At 56.0% G+C, this 17344-nt stretch overlaps 1 protein-coding gene across 1 annotated transcript; it reads left to right on the top strand.

The window, feature by feature from the left end:
• Positions 1 to 404: 404 nt before the first annotated feature.
• KATNB1 (katanin regulatory subunit B1) lies at positions 405 to 16854 on the top strand. The gene is made up of 20 exons (XM_016206530.2): positions 405 to 487; positions 1617 to 1918; positions 4512 to 4642; positions 6400 to 6517; positions 10673 to 10773; positions 11142 to 11183; positions 11805 to 11888; positions 12104 to 12219; positions 12655 to 12726; positions 12865 to 13015; positions 13138 to 13328; positions 13444 to 13574; positions 13982 to 14032; positions 14675 to 14742; positions 14858 to 14977; positions 15062 to 15211; positions 15501 to 15577; positions 15658 to 15732; positions 15983 to 16099; positions 16423 to 16854. The coding sequence occupies exons 2-20, from the start codon at positions 1879 to 1881 to the stop codon at positions 16553 to 16555; spliced, it is 1968 nt and encodes a 655-aa protein (XP_016062016.1). The 5' UTR covers positions 405 to 487; positions 1617 to 1878; the 3' UTR covers positions 16556 to 16854.
• The last annotated feature ends 490 nt before the right edge of the window (positions 16855 to 17344 follow it).

The following is a 17344-nucleotide window of genomic DNA, read 5'->3' as shown; positions in this document are numbered from 1 at the left end:
GTTTCCAATAATGCGAACGCTGATTGGCCAAGCTGGGACGGTTGCTGAAGCGATTGGTGCAGCCGCCATTGGAGGGCGTCTCGCAAATTTTTCAAACGCCAACTATTTTTGAGGAAGAGAAGGCAAGGCGGAGGAAAGGGAGAGTTTGAGGCGGAGGCGGGATCAAGGAAACGGCAGCCCGCATTGGTTCATTAGAGGCCGAGGGGCAGCTCTTGAACTCTCCTTCCTTGTGATTAGCCCAATTCAGGAAAAGAGGGCGGGTACTTAGGGAAAGCGGCAGAAGTGCCTGCTTCGATTGGTCAAACCTGGCGAGAGGTGGAGCGACCGAGGGGGCTGATTGGTGCTGGAGGCGGGGAGGGCGGGGCTCCGAGTCGGAGGTTTTGTTGTGAGGGTCGGTTGTCAAGCAGCGGCCAATCAGGGCAGGGGATGGAGGCAAGTGGGGGTCGCCCCTGGAGCGGAGCCTCGGCCTGCGGAGCCGCAGCTGCAGGTGGAGTGGGCAAGGGGACGAGGAGGCGAGGGGACGTACGGTGGGCCCTGGACCTGGCCGAGCCAGGCGGGGCCGGGCCGGGCCGGGCTGCGGCGCAGAGGGCTCCGGGCGCGAGGAGGTTGGAGCCCTTCCCGGCAAGCTGAGAGGAGTGGGAGGATCAGGGGGAGGCCAAGGGACCAGCCTTAGTCCCGGGAGGGGCGGGACCGGCGGGGAGGCCTGAGGGCAAAACCCGGAAACAGCTGGGGGTCTGCCGGAGGATGGGTGATGAATAGGGACCCTAGAAACAGGAGAGCGAATGAATGGGGATAATGGTAGCCGAGGAGAACGAGGAGGAAAGGGGGTCTGGCGAGGCAGGGGTCACGTCAGGGAGCTCAGGAGATCAGCTGTGTATGAATGGGTGACACCGGAGGCCGTGAGGAGGTGGAGAGGACTTGAGAACCCGGCCTGGGCAACCCTGGAGAAGAGGGATGGAGAGGAGAGGTTTCACGGGAAGAAGGCTTGGAGGAAGTAGGTAGGAGGTACCATAAAGTGGCCTTTTCGAGTTGAGGAATCACACCAACTCATGCCCAGGCTGGAGATCTGGTTCCCAGCACTGTCCTTGGGAATTTCAGGGACCAGGAGTAGTTCCTTTGCCACAGACTCGAGGGGTTGGACCCTCAGCTCCCTGGTTGACATTCTCTGCAGAGAAGACTTAAGTACCTGCCTCTGGGGTGCCTCTCAGCGGCCCCTAAGCTTAGCCTTGACTCCACCCGCTTCCCATAGGTCAGACAAAACAGTGACTCTCAGAAATCTGTCTGAACTGCAGACATCTGCTCTTCCCCGCCCCGCTGAGGCTGCTGCACCTCCGGCAGCCAGCCTCCTGGAGCAGAGCCTCCTCCCTTCCTCCTGGCCTCTGGGAGAACCTTCTTTTTCCCTGTGTTGCAAGTCATTCTGCCTGAGGTGCCCTCTCTCCTGATCTTCAAACCCAATTTGCAGTGCAGCTCCAGGCTCTGGTGGCTTTGGTGGGTGGGTGGGTGTCTTTATCAAGTAGCCTTGATGATCCAGAGAGCTACAGCTGCAGTCTGCAAATCAGCGTCCCCCTGAGCTCCCACCGAGTGTTTCCTAACAAGCCATCTCCTCTGTGTTTCAGCCCAGTGTTGAGCTGAGATGGCTCAAGCCTGACATTCCATGATCCAAGATCCCAACAGGCGCACACAGGCTGCTGCTGTGGCTGCTGTGGATGATTTAAAACTAAGAGTTGGTCCAGAGCTGGGAGAAAGGCATTCCCTCCGCCTGGATGTGCGGGAACTCCCTGCCAACTTGATTGGTGGATCTGGGGGGGATCCACCCCCACCCCGAGAGGAAAGCAGTCTGTTTTGTCGGTGGAGCTTCAGGTGCCAGAAAACTGAAGGATGGCCACCCCTGTGGTCACCAAGACGGCCTGGAAGTTGCGTGAGTGATTTTCTTTTTTTCTTTCTCACCCCATTTATCCTGTTAGCTGTTTGTTGCTGGGGTGGCCTGAACCTCAAGCTTTCTCTCTTTGGCACAAAGAGAGACCCCCCTCCACCCCCCAGGCCTTGGAGTAAGACAGACCAAGATGCAAATCATGACTTTGGCACTTAGCCAGGTAATATTGGCCAGGTGACTTCACCTCTCTGAGGCTTAGTTTCCTGTCTGTACAGTGAGATATTCACATCTACATACTAGAGTTGCTGTGAGATTCAAGTGAGAATATGAGTATAATAAAGCACTTGGTGCAGGATTTCCAGTTAGGCTGACAGGCAAAATGGGGCGAAAATGCTGAAAGATATTCTTTACATTTTCAGACATCTCAAGTCAAACTTCCCCCATCAGATGAGGGCATCTTGGGGCAGGGGCCAGGGTGAGAGGGTAGGCAGAGGGGTGTTGACAGGGCTCTGGAACGTAACTGAGCGTGAGCACCACCCACCTCCATCATTACTCTCCATAGCAGTTCCGAACCCTTTGATCCGAGGACCTCTTTATGCTCTTAAAAATTACTGAGGACCCCAAAGAGTTTTTGTTTATGGGAGTTATATCTATCACTGTTTACCATGTTGGCAGTACTGAGACATTTTCAAACAAGAATACACAAACATGCCATTAATGATGATGTCATCATATCATGTATCTTTTGGAAAACTATATGAGCAAACGAGAGCATAAAAGTCAAATACCATCTTAGTATTATTATAAAAATAGTTTTGTTCTCTGGGACCCCCTGAAAGGATTTTTTTTTTTTTTTCCCCTGAAAGGATCTTGAGGATCCCAAGGTTTCCCAGATCATATTTTGAGGATTGCTGCCCTACTTGTTGATCATACCCCACCTGTGGTAACTGGTTGGCATAAATTTGGTGCCCAAACTGGTCACCCTGGGCTATGAGTTGTCCCTGGGATGTTTTCAGAAGCTGAGAGAAGACTCCTTTACTTTTTAACTGTGGGAACTTGGGCAAAGCTCTTTGCTGGGCCTTAGTGTGCTCATTTGTAAAATGAGAGGTTTGGACCATTTTCCTCTAAGCCCAAGGTTCTGGGAGAGTCCTGTTAAGGTTTTCCAAGGAAGGTATGCTTTGGACAGAGTGGCTTTGTATTTATTGGGGCTCTGTATCTACCCCTTCAACAGTTGGTTGATCCTGAGCATAGAACCAGGCACTAGGGAGATCAGTAGGGGGCAAAATAGACAAGGTCCCCTGTGAAATGGGGTGCAGAGCCTGGGGAGAGGTACAGGCAGGAATCAGATTGCCACACCCCTCCGTCTCTCCTTGAATTCTAAGCTGGGACATGGGCTTTGAATCAGTTAACTAGGTGATGGAGAATGGGGTAGGGGAGTATTGTAGGCTGTCTGAACTGCATGTGCAAAGGCCCTGAGGCAGGAAGTTCAATGCAGTCCTCAAAGGGGGGCCATGGACTGCAGCACAGTATTGGGGAGAATGTGGCGCCGCAGAGGCTGGTGAGCACCCCAGTCCTTCTGATGCTTTGCTTTATCTGAAAGGCAAGGCCAAGCCATGAAAGTGTTCAAGTGGGAGGTAACGTGCTCAGACATCTGGCAGTTTCATGTGCACAGCATTTTAGCTGTCTGAGGCCTCCTACTTGCCTCAGGGTGTCAGCATGGTGGCGTTTTCCCTCCATCTGAGTGGGGAGACCTGTCTTGTCTACCTGCTCCTCCCTCCCAGGAGGAATTTACTCAGGGGTGAGCCCGGAGATCTGGGCTGCCTCTTGGTTCCTTGCCTGTGTTTTGTTCTCTTTGGAGCATTGGTGCCCCTGGGGCTTTAGTCTGTTGCCCCCGCTGCTGCCCTAGTAGTCCAGGCCAGGGGCCCTTGTGGCTGCCCACAGTGCTCTTTCCTCCTACTCTGTCTGGTCAGCCCTCATTCCCACTCCCTCACCCAGACCTCTCAGTTGGCTGCCTCCTGCCCCCTGCCTCATGCAGCCCACCCTCCTGTGCCCACCTGGGGCCCCAGTGCTCACTGTCTTCGTGGTGACTAGTCCTTAGCCTGTGTAACAACCACTGAGCTCTCACTCCCTACCCAGAGCTCGCAGGCACCTTCTCACTGTAATCCTCAGCAACTCAGTGAGCCAGGCACTGTTGTTATTAACCCCACTTACCAGATGAGGAGCCCAGTCTTCAGAAAGGGTGAGTGACTTGTCTAAGGCCACACAGCCTACGATAGCAGAGCTAGATCAGAACCTGGCCCGTAATTCTGAAGCTGTGGGCGTAAGCCCTGGGTGAGCTTCCCGGGGACAGCTTCAGTAAGTCAGTAGTATTCCCAGCCCACGTGCAAGACAAGGAGGAAAATGAAGCCTAAGGGTGAGATGGGAATGGCATGCTGAGAATAGTCACTTCTGTCTCAGGCCCAAGGCCCTGCCTTGTCCGGGGGAGTGTCTGGGCACCAAAGAGAGGCCAAAGGGGCAAAGCCCTCGAGAGGGGCTTTTTGTGCCAGTGCTGGTGGCCAAGCAGGACCAGGCCTTCCCCTCCTCCACATGACCCATCAAGCCCCCTGACTGGCTTCCCCCTCTGCCCTTTCCTGTGTAGAGGAGATCGTCGCCCACGCCAGCAATGTTTCCTCACTGGTGCTGGGCAAAGGCTCAGGGCGGCTGCTGGCAACAGGTGGGGATGACTGCCGCGTCAACCTGTGGTCCATCAACAAGCCCAACTGCATCATGGTGAGCCTCAGCCAGCCAGTGGGGGCAGGGGCAAGGGACGGGAGGGGACTGTGGGCAGGGCAGGGGCGGGGGTGGAAGCAGGCACCCTATTCTCTGGGTGCCCATCCTGAGGGTAGGGGGACACAGCACAACATCCATGCCTCCCCCAGCTGTCTACTCAGGAAGGCCCAGAACAACTCCAGATGACAGGGACAGTGGCCAGTCCTCAGGAATGGGGATGTCACCTGGCTGTAGGACAGCCCTCCAGGGAGCCTGCTTGAGAAGGCTAAATGAGTTTGAGCCTGCCCTGCCCTGCCCAGGGCCCTGCCTTGTCCAGGGCCCATCCACCCACCCATCAGCTATGTGTAGGGATGACTGGGATAGTCCCTACCTCATTCCACTAAAAGGATTTCAGGGTGCCTGGCTGGAGCTGGGCAGAGAGTTGGGTCTTTAATAGCACTTTACCCTGGTCACATAACTACATTCAGTGCCAAAAACTGCTTTCCAAAATGAAATCGTAAAGGAGGAAAAATACAAAAATGAATTATCTATAGTTCCATTATCCAAAGACCATTGCAGTTGGTATTTTGATCTGTGCCCTTGTACACATGTGCAGACTTGTGCATTTATGTACTCATACACACGTGCAAACACACACACATATGCACACAGAGAAATCTATAACAATATATTTCCAGAACACTATCTCACTGTACCGTGGCTTGGCTTTTTAAAATAACAATATTTGAGCATTTTCCTGTGTCAAAAAATATCCACTAACAACATGATTTTTAATGGCTTCGTGGTGTGCCACTGTAGGGATGAGCCAGCACTGGCTTAGCCCCTCCTCGTTCCCAGCATGGAGGTCACTGGCAGCCTTTTGGCTCTGCTCAGCCACATGGTAAACATCCTCATCTGCTAAATCTTTGAGCAGATCTGTGATGGTTGCATTAAATCTGAGGGTGTGCACTTCTTAAAAAGCTTTCAAAATATGTTGCCAAATTGCCCTCTAGAAATCAATTTACATTCCCACCAGAAGCACGGGAGCCTCACTGTCTCCCCACATAGCCCTGCAGCACAGGGTGGTATCATGCTTTTGACTCTTGGCCAAGTCAGGATAAAGATAAAATAGGATGGCGGGGGGTGGGGGGTGGGGGGGTGGTATTTATTAGTAGAGACTTAATCAACTCATTGATTTGGAGTGATTCAGCGGAGAACTGAAATCTGACCCAAACCACAGCCCGTGTTCCAGAAAATTGAAATTGAGTTCAGAACGGAATTGAAATCATTTTATTTCCCTTTGTTTTTAAGGTTTAAATGTGTTTTTCCCCTAAGAAATGCCAAAGTAACAGACAATTTGGAAAAAACTCAACAAAGACTGACAAAAAATAGACATGAAGTGACACCAGGCTCTCATCCCCAGAGAAGCACAGGGACAGTTTGGGGTCTGGCCTCTAGATTTATCTTCTTATATCAGGTGTAGCTGCAGGCCCCCACAGGCCTCAGCCAGAGCCTTTCTCCCCTAACTCCCCACAGACCAGCCTTTCAGGGCCTCAGACTTACCAAGTGGTTGGAGCATGACTGGGGTTTGGTCCACTTTTAGCCCTAGGAGCTGAGGCCCAGAGAAGCGGCTGCTCAGCCATCTGTGGGAGAGCCTGGGTGTGGCTCTGTTGCTTGGGTCACTTCTCACTGATGCACTTCCTGGGGACCCATAACTCGGGGCAGCAGCTGGGGGTCTGTCCACAAAGTGCACTGAAGGTGCCACCCTCTCTCCACAGAGCCTGACGGGTCACACGTCCCCAGTGGAGAGTGTCCGTCTCAACACCCCTGAGGAGCTCATTGTGGCCGGCTCCCAGTCGGGCTCCATCCGTGTCTGGGACCTGGAAGCTGCCAAAAGTAGGTGTCTGTGCTCACCTTCCCCAAATGCTTCCTATAGCCCTGCTGTCTCAGGCTCCTGTCCAGTCGCTTCCTCTGGGAAGCCTGTCCTGACCAGGTTGGGTGCTGCTTTCCTGGAGCACTGACCAGACAGTGTGTTGACACCCTGCCCCCTCCACCCCTATTAGCCTGGCATTAGCGACATGCACTCCTGTCTCTCAGTGCTGGCACTAGGGAGGTGCCTAGCAAATGTCCGAATGGACAACTGTGGGGATGGGCGGTGGCTGTCTGTGTGGATTCAGAACCTAGAAGGACATCGGGCCACACAGGACACGTGAAGGAGTGAGGTGCCTGTGTGGGGCACCCGGAGAAGCGAGTGGCCCGACTCGGGGTGGCCCCCACTCAGCTTCGGGTAACTGCTGCCGGCAGGAATGGGGCTGGGGTGGCCAGGCCTTCTGTTTCCTTGTGCTTTGCTTTAATTTAGTTTTTACGTCCATAGGAGTTAAGAGTTTAAGAAGTCAGCTACCGATAGTTCTGCAAATATTCACAATGAAAAGAGGAAGCCTTTGCCCCACTTCTTCCCATTCTCAGAGGCCTCAACCTTGTCCTTTCATCTGGGGTTTTGCTCATTCCCCACATCTTTCTAAACAACATGGCTGTACTGCAGTTTATTTCTAGAAACATTTTATACGTTAGCACAGAACACAGCGCAGGCCAACACAGAGGTCCCAGTAAAACCCGTCTGCTTACTGTTCACTGCTGGCCTCTAGTCTGGACCGTCCAGCATGCCAGGCCGGAGGCCACCTACTCCCTGGAGGATGGGAGAGGGAATGGCGGCATGGGTTTTGCCAGGGCTGCTTTTTCCAGAAGAGAGCACCCCCTCCTGTCTGAGACTTACAGGTCCCTGAGCCTCTCCTGTGGTATGTGGTCTGCCTCTGCTATGGGACGGTGGCCATCAGCCATGCACACCCAGTGGCCAGGTCCATTCTGCCCCAGAGCAGTGGCCTTCTTGTGTAGACGGCCCTAAAGAAAGGTGGCGCCCCTGGGTGATGCTTGCCCCCCTGGTGGTGGCCGCTTAAGAAAGACAGACCCCGGGATCTCTTAGATAACAAATGGGCTGCATGCTTAGCGTCTCAGCACATGGTCCTGTTGCCTGGCCACACGCAGGACCCACAGCACCTGTGCTGGGTCATCGCTGGACTCAGGGTGCCGGGTTGGAGCAAGCCCGTCTGTCTGGGCTCCAGCTGAGAAAGCAGAAAGGCTCAGGCTGAAAGCAGTTCTCCACCTGGGAAGCCTCTTCCTGGCCCCAATCCTGGTGGATGGCACCAGCCACTTCCCATGCACTGAGGAGCAGGGCACAGAAGAGAAGATAAGAGCATTCTCAGCCAGGACTAATTAACATGTAAGGGAAACGTGAGAATTCCTTAAGGTGGGCAAAGAATGAAAACTGAAGACCTGTCTGGAATTCCTGGACGGTGGACTTCCCTGCGCTGGCTGCTCTCAGGCTCGTTACAAACACATGGTCCAGACCCCACTCCCAGCAGACATGCCTCAGAAGTGGGGTAGGCCCCAAATCTGGCTCTCAGTAAGCTTCCAGGTGATTCTGGTGCAGAGCCTGGCTAGTAGGTCCCCCTTATTTGCCAAATGGGCATACTGGGGCCCAGGGAGGGCACTGAGCTTGGTGAGGACCCTGTGGCTGGGAGTGGCAGAAGCTGGGACTCGAATCTTGGTATTGGAATTGCCATCCCAATGCTCTCCTCCCTGTCATTTGGTGCCTCGAGTTTGGGGGACTTCTCTGATGGGAGTGAAGCTTGCACTCAGCAGGAAGAGCTAAGACCTCAGGCTCCCCTCCACCCCTACCCTCCACTGTGTGAGTGAAAGTGCCAGGCTAGTTTGCACCCCAGGTACAGAAGAGGTCCTGGAAGCACTGCCTGACTGTCACATCAGTTGCTTTGAAAGGCAGCCCATCACTGGAGGGTTCAGGCGGAGGACTAACAGCTACTCAGCTGGGACAGCTGGAGGTTCCTGCATGGGGCACACACCCCAGAGGCCCTCCACTCTGCAGCTCCCAGCTCCTGTGACCGAGACCTTCCCTCCTGGGACAGAAGAACAGGGGCAGAAGTCACGCCAGAAGAATGTGGTCCTGCCTGCTTTCCATGGCACAGCCAGAGGGCGAGGGTGGGTCAGCCGGGATCCCGCTTCATGAAGCCAGCCCACGCAGGGCGGGACTCGCCACATCCTCTTGGGGCGGGGCAGGGTTTTGGAAACCTTGCTGTGGGATGCAGAGCCAGTGGGCTCAAGCAGAGCCAGCATGAGTCCGCTCCCTCTAAGCCCTGGACTGGGCAGCATGTGCCCGAGGCCTCCTTGACCAGAAATGCAATACTGAGCCCCCGGTGACCTGTGACAACTACAGATAGCAAGGGGCAGCCTCTGAGGTTTTGGTGCCATTGAGTTAGATACTCAGTGGACAGACATGGCAGGTGCCTTGTCATACTCTGCGAAGGCTGTAAGGGCAGCTCTGTCCCAGCTCAGTACCCAACAGGACCTATGCCAAGAGACACCTAGTAGGATGGGTGGGTGTGGTGGGCTGTGGGATGGACTTTGTCCTCAAGGCAGATGACAACCAGAGCAGCTCACTTTTATCTTGCTCTCAGCTGTGCCTGGCTTGTCCTGGAAGCTTTAGACAAATGTCACCCAGGTAGAGAGTCACCTGGTAAAGCAAGCTACTCAAGAGTAAAATGCCTGGTTTAAGCTCTGGCTCTGCACCTTGCTGATCGGCCTTAAGTGGGCTGCTTTCCCCCTGAGCCTGCGGTTCTTGTCCACCTCCTGGCATTGTTGGGGTTGGGGGAGACTTGTGCTTCGAAATCACTCACCTATTCTGGGAAACTGGAAGTACTCAGCAGATGTCCTGGGACAAAGGAGGTGCCCAGAAGGCCATGGCACTGAGTAGTGGGTCATCACTGGTGCCACGAGACAGAGAACTAGGACATGTGTTCTGAGGCCTGAGGAGGCGAGAAGGTCCAGCTCGGGAGACCGAGAGGAAGGGATGAAGGCAGGCCTGTGCAGGAAGAAATCACAATGAGGATTGTAGCTGGCATTTACTGCGCACTTACCACGTGTCAGGCTCATCTAGGAACTTTATGTCCATCTTATTACATAATTCTGACCAAGACCTGATATGAGACTCAGAGAGGGTAAGGGATTGCCCAGGGTCACGCAGCAAGCCAAGAGCAGAGCCAGCATTACTCCTAGTTCTGTCTGGCTCCAGAGCCTTGGACCTGATGGACCATGAAGGATACAGACAATCAAACAATAGTTTATTTAATTCACCCAGTGCTTGGAGCTCGACTCTCATGTACCTAAAGCATTACATCTGGATTCTACTTGAACACCTCCTTCAAAAGAGAGCTCACTACCTCTCACAAGTACCCTATTTCACCTTGGCTCAAACCTAAGGATGGCTGGCTTCCTCTACCACTTGGCCCCAGCACTCATGGGGTGATCAGTTTCATTCAGACAGTAGAATTATAAATCTTTTAAAAAGCAAGACACACGAGGCCAGAAAGTGGAGGCAAATTTGATTGGTACCAGAGACAAGCACACGATTTGCCCGCAGGCCAAGCTGGGCTGGGCCCTGGAGCTACCTGCAGGACCTTGAAGGATGGGAGTCATGGTTTCCTGGGGCGGCAGGAGGTGATTTGCCCCCCACCCCTGAGAGTCTGAGGCTCTGGTATGTCCTCCCCATGTTCTCTCAGTTCTCACAGCTTGTCCTCACAGCCACCCTCAATTCAGGATCCCTGGGACAGATGATCAGTGCAAGCACCTGGGCCACATCAGGCACGCCCTCCACTTGCCCTCCTTGGGGCCTTTGCCCACCACTTGCCCCTGCCTGACATCCTCCCTCACCTCTCCTTTCACAAGAACACACTGGGATGAGCACAGAGAACAAGCTGCGGGCGCTGTGCGATACATTTCTGGAGGCTCAGGCAATAACAGAAATGGCTGTCATCTCTCAGGAAAAAGTTGTTTGGGTGGTAGGACCCTGGTTGATTTTTCCCTCCCATTTAAAAAACCTGTGGTGGTATTCAGTTGACATTAAAGCCCCCACAGCAGCCTTTCTCTGCTAGCCGACTTGTTTGCCTCTCAAGCCATCGTTTCTGCTTTCTTTCTTTTTAGTTCTTCGCACACTCATGGGACACAAAGCCAACATCTGCAGCCTGGATTTCCACCCATATGGCGAGTTTGTGGCCTCGGGTTCCCAGGACACGAACATCAAGGTGAGATGCCACTCTGAGCCCTGTGTCTCCTGCTGGGCTGGCAGCAGGACCGGGCCACGTGTCCTGCCTGAGGGTGTGGGTTTTTGGCTTTTTGTGGGGACATCATCTCTGTGCGGCAGTATTCACACCCTCCTAGAGAAGGGGCATGTGGAGGCATTCGCCAGACATTTCTGCTTGGAATTCCCAGCTTTAGTGAGCAGTTTCTAGATCCATGTCATTTTGGGGTATAATGACTTGGAGGGGCCGAGAGCCCTCCTCTGCTCACAGCCACACACTGCCCTCCAGCCCAGGCTTTAGGTCTCCCCAGCCCAAGCCCACCCTTGGTTGTGACCTGTCCTGACTCTGCCCCCCTGCTCCTCTCCCCACAGCTCTGGGACATCAGGAGAAAAGGCTGTGTCTTCCGGTACAGGGTAAGGAAGGCGCCCTCTGTTGGTCATTCCACAAGCACCATGCAGGCATGGAACATGGGTGGTGCCCATACTGGCAGGGGCTGGAGGGCACTGCTGTTCAGCATGGGTAAGAACATGAGAGTCCTGACGAGAAACAGGAATCTGGAGCAGAGCAGGAATGCTGTGAGTGGTCCTCCTAGACCCCCAGCTCTCCATGACTCCCCTCAGAACTATGTTTACCAAACTGCTGTGCTCCATGCTCTGGTTTTACAGGCAGGTAACAGGAATCGGCAGGTGAGGGGGCGCCTATTCCTATGAGTTTGGAAGCACTGAGTTTAACACAGAATTACTTTTAGAGGTTTTTAGACCCTTTGACATTAAGAGAGGGCATTTAACTCTCTAAAAAGAGGCCTAAGACTCTATGACCACACAGTCTGGATTTTTTGGAGCATCTGCGGGACTGGGAGTCCCTGATCATATTTGGAGAAGTGTCCCTCTGTGGCATCTCCCTCACATCTTCCCCTCATTGCCTGCTCCCTAGGAAGCACTGTTTGTCTAAGGCAGGGATGGAGTGGAGTGGTGGGGAAGGAAGCCCTTGGGCCAGGCCCCTAAGGTGAGCCTGGTGCTCTGTCCTCTCCTCAGGGGCACAACCAGGCCGTGCGGTGTCTCCGGTTCAGCCCCGATGGGAAGTGGTTGGCATCGGCTGCAGATGACCACACTGTGAAGGTAGCTCCCCACCTGGCCTGGGCCCCAAGCTGGGGATTGGCATCTGCTGATCACTCTCAGGCTGTGTCCTCACCTACCTCCTGACTGGGGTTGCATGTCCCAAGCCTGTCCAGGCTGGAAGGGGGTGTGTGGATAAAGAGCTCAGGCTGTACTGGAGGGAGAGCGGGCGGCTGCTGTGCGCGGCCTGTCCTGACCTCTACCCTGTCCTACCCCAGCTCTGGGATCTGACTGCTGGCAAGATGATGTCCGAGTTCCCTGGCCACACAGGGCCTGTCAACGTGGTGGAGTTTCATCCCAACGAGTACCTCCTAGCTTCTGGCAGCTCTGACAGGTGAGAAGGAGAAGCAGGGCCCGTCGCTGTGACTGCCGTTCCTCACATCTCTGCCTCTGAGTGTATGTATATCTGTCCCCAATCTGTCTCTCTGCCCCAGGGTGTCGTATGCCTGATGAGCCTGTGTAGACTGAATTAACAGCCAGCCAAGCCAAGATGGGACCCTGGTCCCATCCTACCCTGACTTGGTTCCCGGCCCCAGTGTCCTGGGCCTTCAAGGGCATGTCCAGATCCAAGGCCAATATTCACCTCCGACCTGCTGAGTCCCCTCCCCTTGCCTCCCAGGGCCAGTCCTTGGCCCAAGGCATTGCTCTTAATGGCCCTGAGGGGCTGAGGGTGGAGGGGAGAGAAGCTGGCTGTCGAAGCCATGGGCCTGTGTGGAGGCCAGATTGGGGCCTGCCCTGGCTTCCTCGCACAGCCTGGCTGCCTTTGCAGGACCATCCGTTTCTGGGATCTGGAGAAATTCCAGGTGGTGAGCTGCATCGAAGGGGAGCCAGGGCCTGTCAGGTACGCAGGCAGCTGGGCAGTGGGCCCAGCCCTTCCTCTGGGGAAGTGGGATGTGGATGTGGGTGGGCTTTTCCCATCTCTGCTTGTGCTCTCTTCCCGGGTTTCTTGGGACCCATGGCCCACTCTCGCCTGACACAGGAGCATCCTCTTCAACCCCGACGGGTGCTGCCTATACAGCGGCTGCCAGGACTCGTTGCGTGTCTACGGCTGGGAGCCTGAGCGCTGCTTTGACGTGGTCCTAGTCAACTGGGGCAAAGTGGCTGACCTGGCCATCTGCAACAACCAGCTGGTGAGAGCCACCCCCATGAGCCCATCAGGCCCCCACTGCCACCCAGCCTGCAGGGGTCCTGCCCACCCATACCCTAGCTGCTGCTGGGAAGGGCCTCACCCCAGCTCTGCCACTTCCTGCAGATAGGCGTGGCCTTCTCCCAGAGCAACGTCTCCTCTTATGTGGTGGACCTGACACGGGTCACGAGGACAGGCACGGTGGCCCAGGACCCTGTGCAGGACAGCCTGCCCCTGGCGCAGCAGCCGCCCCTCCCCACCGCCCCCCTTCGACGCATCTACGAGCGGCCCAGCACAACCTGCAGCAAGCCTCAGAGGTGGGCTTAGAGTTCAGTGGGTGCTGGGGGGTACAGGAAGTGGGTCTGTCCCTGGGAAGGCTTCGGGGGCCCTGTCCAGCCTTACTGGCTCCAGCCTCCTTCTACGGCCCCTCAGGGTGAAACATAACTCAGAGAGTGAGCGCCGCAGCCCCAGCAGTGAGGATGACCGGGATGAGCGGGAGTCTCGGGCAGAGATCCAGAACGCCGAGGACTACAACGAAATCTTCCAGCCCAAGAACAGCATCAGTGAGGCCTGGCTCCCACCCTATGAACCCCGGCATCCCCACCTGGGAAATGGATGCAGACGATCCTTTCTGGGGATGGTGTCCCATGCAGCTCCCTTAGTTCCTAAGCCACACCGTGCCAGGCTCTGTTCCCAGGTCCTCTAGGCCCCAGCAGAGCCCTGGCAGCCACTCAGTGCCTTGCCCACCCTAAGCAAAGGAAGGCCCACAGGGGCAAGTGGGTGGGAAGGGGCAGGCCTGAGGGTTTGTGGGTCAGGACAGGGTCACAGGTGTACAGCTGCATGCCTGGGAACCATCTTCCATCCCCCATGTCCTGACAGGGCCCTGGGTCCCAGGCCACCTCAGTCCTAGGGGCTCAAACAGAAGCTCTGGGTAGCTAACGTGAGTCCCCTACCCCCTTTGCCTCTACAGGTCGGACACCACCTCGAAGAAGTGAGCCCTTCCCAGCACCCCCAGAAGATGGTGAGTCGGAGGGTGGTGCAGCACGTCTCCTCCCAGCTCCTCAGTCCTCTCCCCTTCTGAGCCCCCGCCCCTCCCCCTGACATCCCCTCTGGGCACAGCCTCAGCCTCTCCCACTCACCCAAGAGTACCTACTATGTGCCAAACCCCAGGCTAGTCCCTGGTGGTTGAGCGTGAACAAAGCAGGTAGGTGCTCCCCTCAGGAGGCCACACCCTAGTGAGGAAGGCAAACAATGGACAGATAACCATACAGATGGGTCCAGAAATGGGACATGTGCTGTGGAGGAAGGAGCTGGGCCTTGTGAGAGAAATCACTAGGGCCCCCTGAAGAGGGGGCCTTGAGACTCCTCACCACCCACTCAACACCAGCACCCCTGGCACACACATTCCTAGTAAGGTAACAGATCTCCACCCCTGGAGCTCCCTGGGTCCCATCCACACACACAGTGCTAGATGCCTGCTTTCTGCTAGTCCTGGAATTGAGTAGGTAGAAAGTAGGGAGCAGGCCCAGCCCCTGCCCTGTCTCCCCAGGACCCACACTGCTGACTTCTCCCTCCCCTGCTGCCCAATTACAGATGCCATCCATTGTCCTACCCCGAGCCCTGCCTTCGTCCTGACCCAGAGATCTTTTCCTTTTGCCTCCAGATATGGCCACAGCCAAGGAGGCAGCAAAGCCCAGCCCAGCCATCGACACACAGTTCCCGGTGCCAAATGTATGTCTGGGTGGACGGGTGTGGTGTGAGACTCAGAGGGGCTGGAGCCTCTTATCTGGGGGAGCAGAGAGGGAGCCCTCAGGCTGGCTGCCCACTGAGCTTCGGACCCCTCTAGCCCGAGGTCGTGCCCTGGCCCCAGGTCGTCACTTCCACCCCTGTACCCAAGGCTGAGCCTGCCATCATCCCTGCCACCCGGAATGAGCCCATCGGGCTGAAGGCCTCTGACTTCCTGCCTGTGAGTGGGGGCCCAGCCCAAGGGTGCAGTGGAGGCCCATGGGGTAGAGCTTTGCTGCCAGCATCTGGGCCCCTGTCCCACCAGGCTGTGAAGATTCCCCAGCAGACAGAGCTGGTCGACGACGATGCCATGTCTCAAATCCGCAAAGGCCATGACACCATGTGTGTGGTGCTCACTAGCCGCCACAAGAACCTGGACACCGTGAGGGCTGTGTGGACCACTGGTGACATCAAGGCAAGTGCCTGCCCCTGCCCCAGGCTTATGGCTGAACCAAGAGGAGGGCCACAGGAAGCTGCAGGTGGGGGGTAGGCGGCCCTTATCACCACACTGTGGTTTCACTTTATTTCTTCAGTTCTCACCATCACAAGCTGCCATTTATTGAGCTCCTATTTGTTGTCCTGGCCTTGCAACTGATTGTTGTAGGTGGTCTTATTAATATCCCACAATAAACCCCATCATCACACCACACTCAGGCAGGGGCCACTCTGTCCCCAGTCCTCTGTGACAGGTGCTCTGTTTGCAGACGTCGGTGGACTCAGCCGTGGCCATCAATGACCTGTCAGTGGTGGTGGACCTCCTCAACATCGTCAACCAGAAAGCGTAAGTGACAGCAGTGGGTGGAGCGGGTGGAGTGGGCAGGGCTGGGTGCTGAGGGTACCTGTCCCTGGGCCTCTCCCCAGCTCCCTGTGGAAGCTGGACCTGTGCACCACAGTCCTGCCGCAGATCGAGAAGCTTCTCCAGAGCAAGTACGAGAGGTAAGTGTGGAGAAGCCCCACCTACCTTACAGTAGGGAGGGGAGGGGGCAAAGAGGCTTGGGCAGGGACCAAGGGGAAGACCCTTGGGGTGGTGCCCCCATGAGGTGGCTATGCAGCCTTGCTGTCCCCTCCAAGTTCCAGAGAGGCCAGAGTGGAATCAAGCCCATGCTGCCTCTGATCCTTTGTCTCTGTCCCTCTGTCTTTGTGTACTTGTTTGTCTGTCTGTGGCTCTGTCCATCCACCTCTGAAGCTATGTCCAGACAGGCTGTACCTCCCTGAAGCTGATCCTGCAGCGGTTTCTGCCCCTGATCACTGACATCCTGGCAGCCCCGCCCTCTGTGGGTGTTGACATCAGCCGGGAGGAGAGGTGAGGGGCCAGGCAGTGTGCCTGTGTTGGGGGCAGGAGTTCCACATCAGGCCTGGGGGCCCAGCCTGCTTGTTGATGGCCCTGCTAGAACAGCTTATGGAGGAGGTCACTGTGCCTGGGACAGAGACCCTGGCTCAGGGTATAGGGTTGGGGTTGCCAGAACGTTATTTCCTCCATGGTCTGGCTCTGCCCTGAGCCCTGGTGTGGTCTGGCATGTCCTGGGGGAGAGGTGGGAGTGGTTAGGGCAGGAAAGGCCCCAGGGTCAGGTGGGGGTCATGGTTCTGTGCAGGTGGCCATCTCAAGTGCTGCCCCTCTGCCCATAGGCTACACAAGTGCCGGCTCTGCTATAAGCAGCTCAAAAGCATCAGTGGCCTCGTCAAGAGCAAATCAGGTTTGAGCGGCCGCCACGGCAGTGCCTTCCGGGAGCTGCACCTGCTCATGGCCAGTTTGGACTGAGGAATCCAGTGAGTGGGGGCACTGAGCAGCCCTTGGGGTCTGGCCTCAGCCCCCACTCCTGTTCCCTATGCACCCACCGGCCCATGAGCCTCTGCCCTGCCCCTACTGCTGCCCTGTGGCCATCCTGGAGGCGGCGGCGCTGGCCCACTGGCCACCTCCACAGCCCTGAACTCTCAGACAACTTCTGCCCAGCAACAGCTGCCCAGCTTTGCCCAACTCTTGCTTCCTGGGGCAGCCAAGCAAGCCCTGGGGCTGCTGCTGTAATTTATAAGGCAAATTTTATTAAATTTGTAACTATTCCCTGGTTTTCTTGTTGGGAGGGGCACCCCTGGCCCCAGGACTCTCCCAGGCACAGGATTGCCTGCCTGGCCTCTGCAGAGTCCTGCACCAAGCTGTGTGGCCAGCAGGGGGCAGCAGAGTGCTAGGCCAATGGGAAAGGGCCAATTCTGACTTATTCTGGGGGAGGTAAAGGTGGAGACAGCAAGTCTTCCTCCATGGCTGGGAGACAGGTGAGAGGTGGCCCCCACCATCCCCTCTGGCTCAGCCACACTCCTAGATGTCTTGTGGATACCGCCAAGACCAACAGCTGTCTACTGCAGGACCCCGGCCTCACTGTGGCCACCACTGTGCTGGCCCAGAGCCCAGCATGCTCCCCCAAACCCCCAGGAGACCCTCAGAGACAGGACTGGAAGGGCAGTTCCCCCTATCCTTCTCTGAGGGCTCTGGACAGATTTCACTCCCTGCAGGAGCCCCCAGTGCTGGCTGGCCAGGACAAGCTGTCCCTACCCA

The sequence above is a fragment of the Miniopterus natalensis genome, chromosome 18 (assembly GCF_054644295.1).
Source record: "Miniopterus natalensis isolate mMinNat1 chromosome 18, mMinNat1.hap1, whole genome shotgun sequence".
NCBI lineage: Eukaryota > Metazoa > Chordata > Mammalia > Chiroptera > Miniopteridae > Miniopterus > Miniopterus natalensis.
This window is presented reverse-complemented; position numbering and strand designations above follow the sequence as displayed.

Coding starts and splice junctions, on each gene's coding strand:
- KATNB1 (XM_016206530.2), top strand. CDS start 1,879: ATGGCCACCCCTGTGGTCACCAAGACGGCCTGGAAGTTGC. Junction 11,184..11,804: donor GCTGTGTCTTCCGGTACAGG/GTAAGGAAGGCG, acceptor TCCTCTCCTCAG/GGGCACAACCAGGCCGTGCG. Junction 16,100..16,422: donor GACATCAGCCGGGAGGAGAG/GTGAGGGGCCAG, acceptor CTCTGCCCATAG/GCTACACAAGTGCCGGCTCT.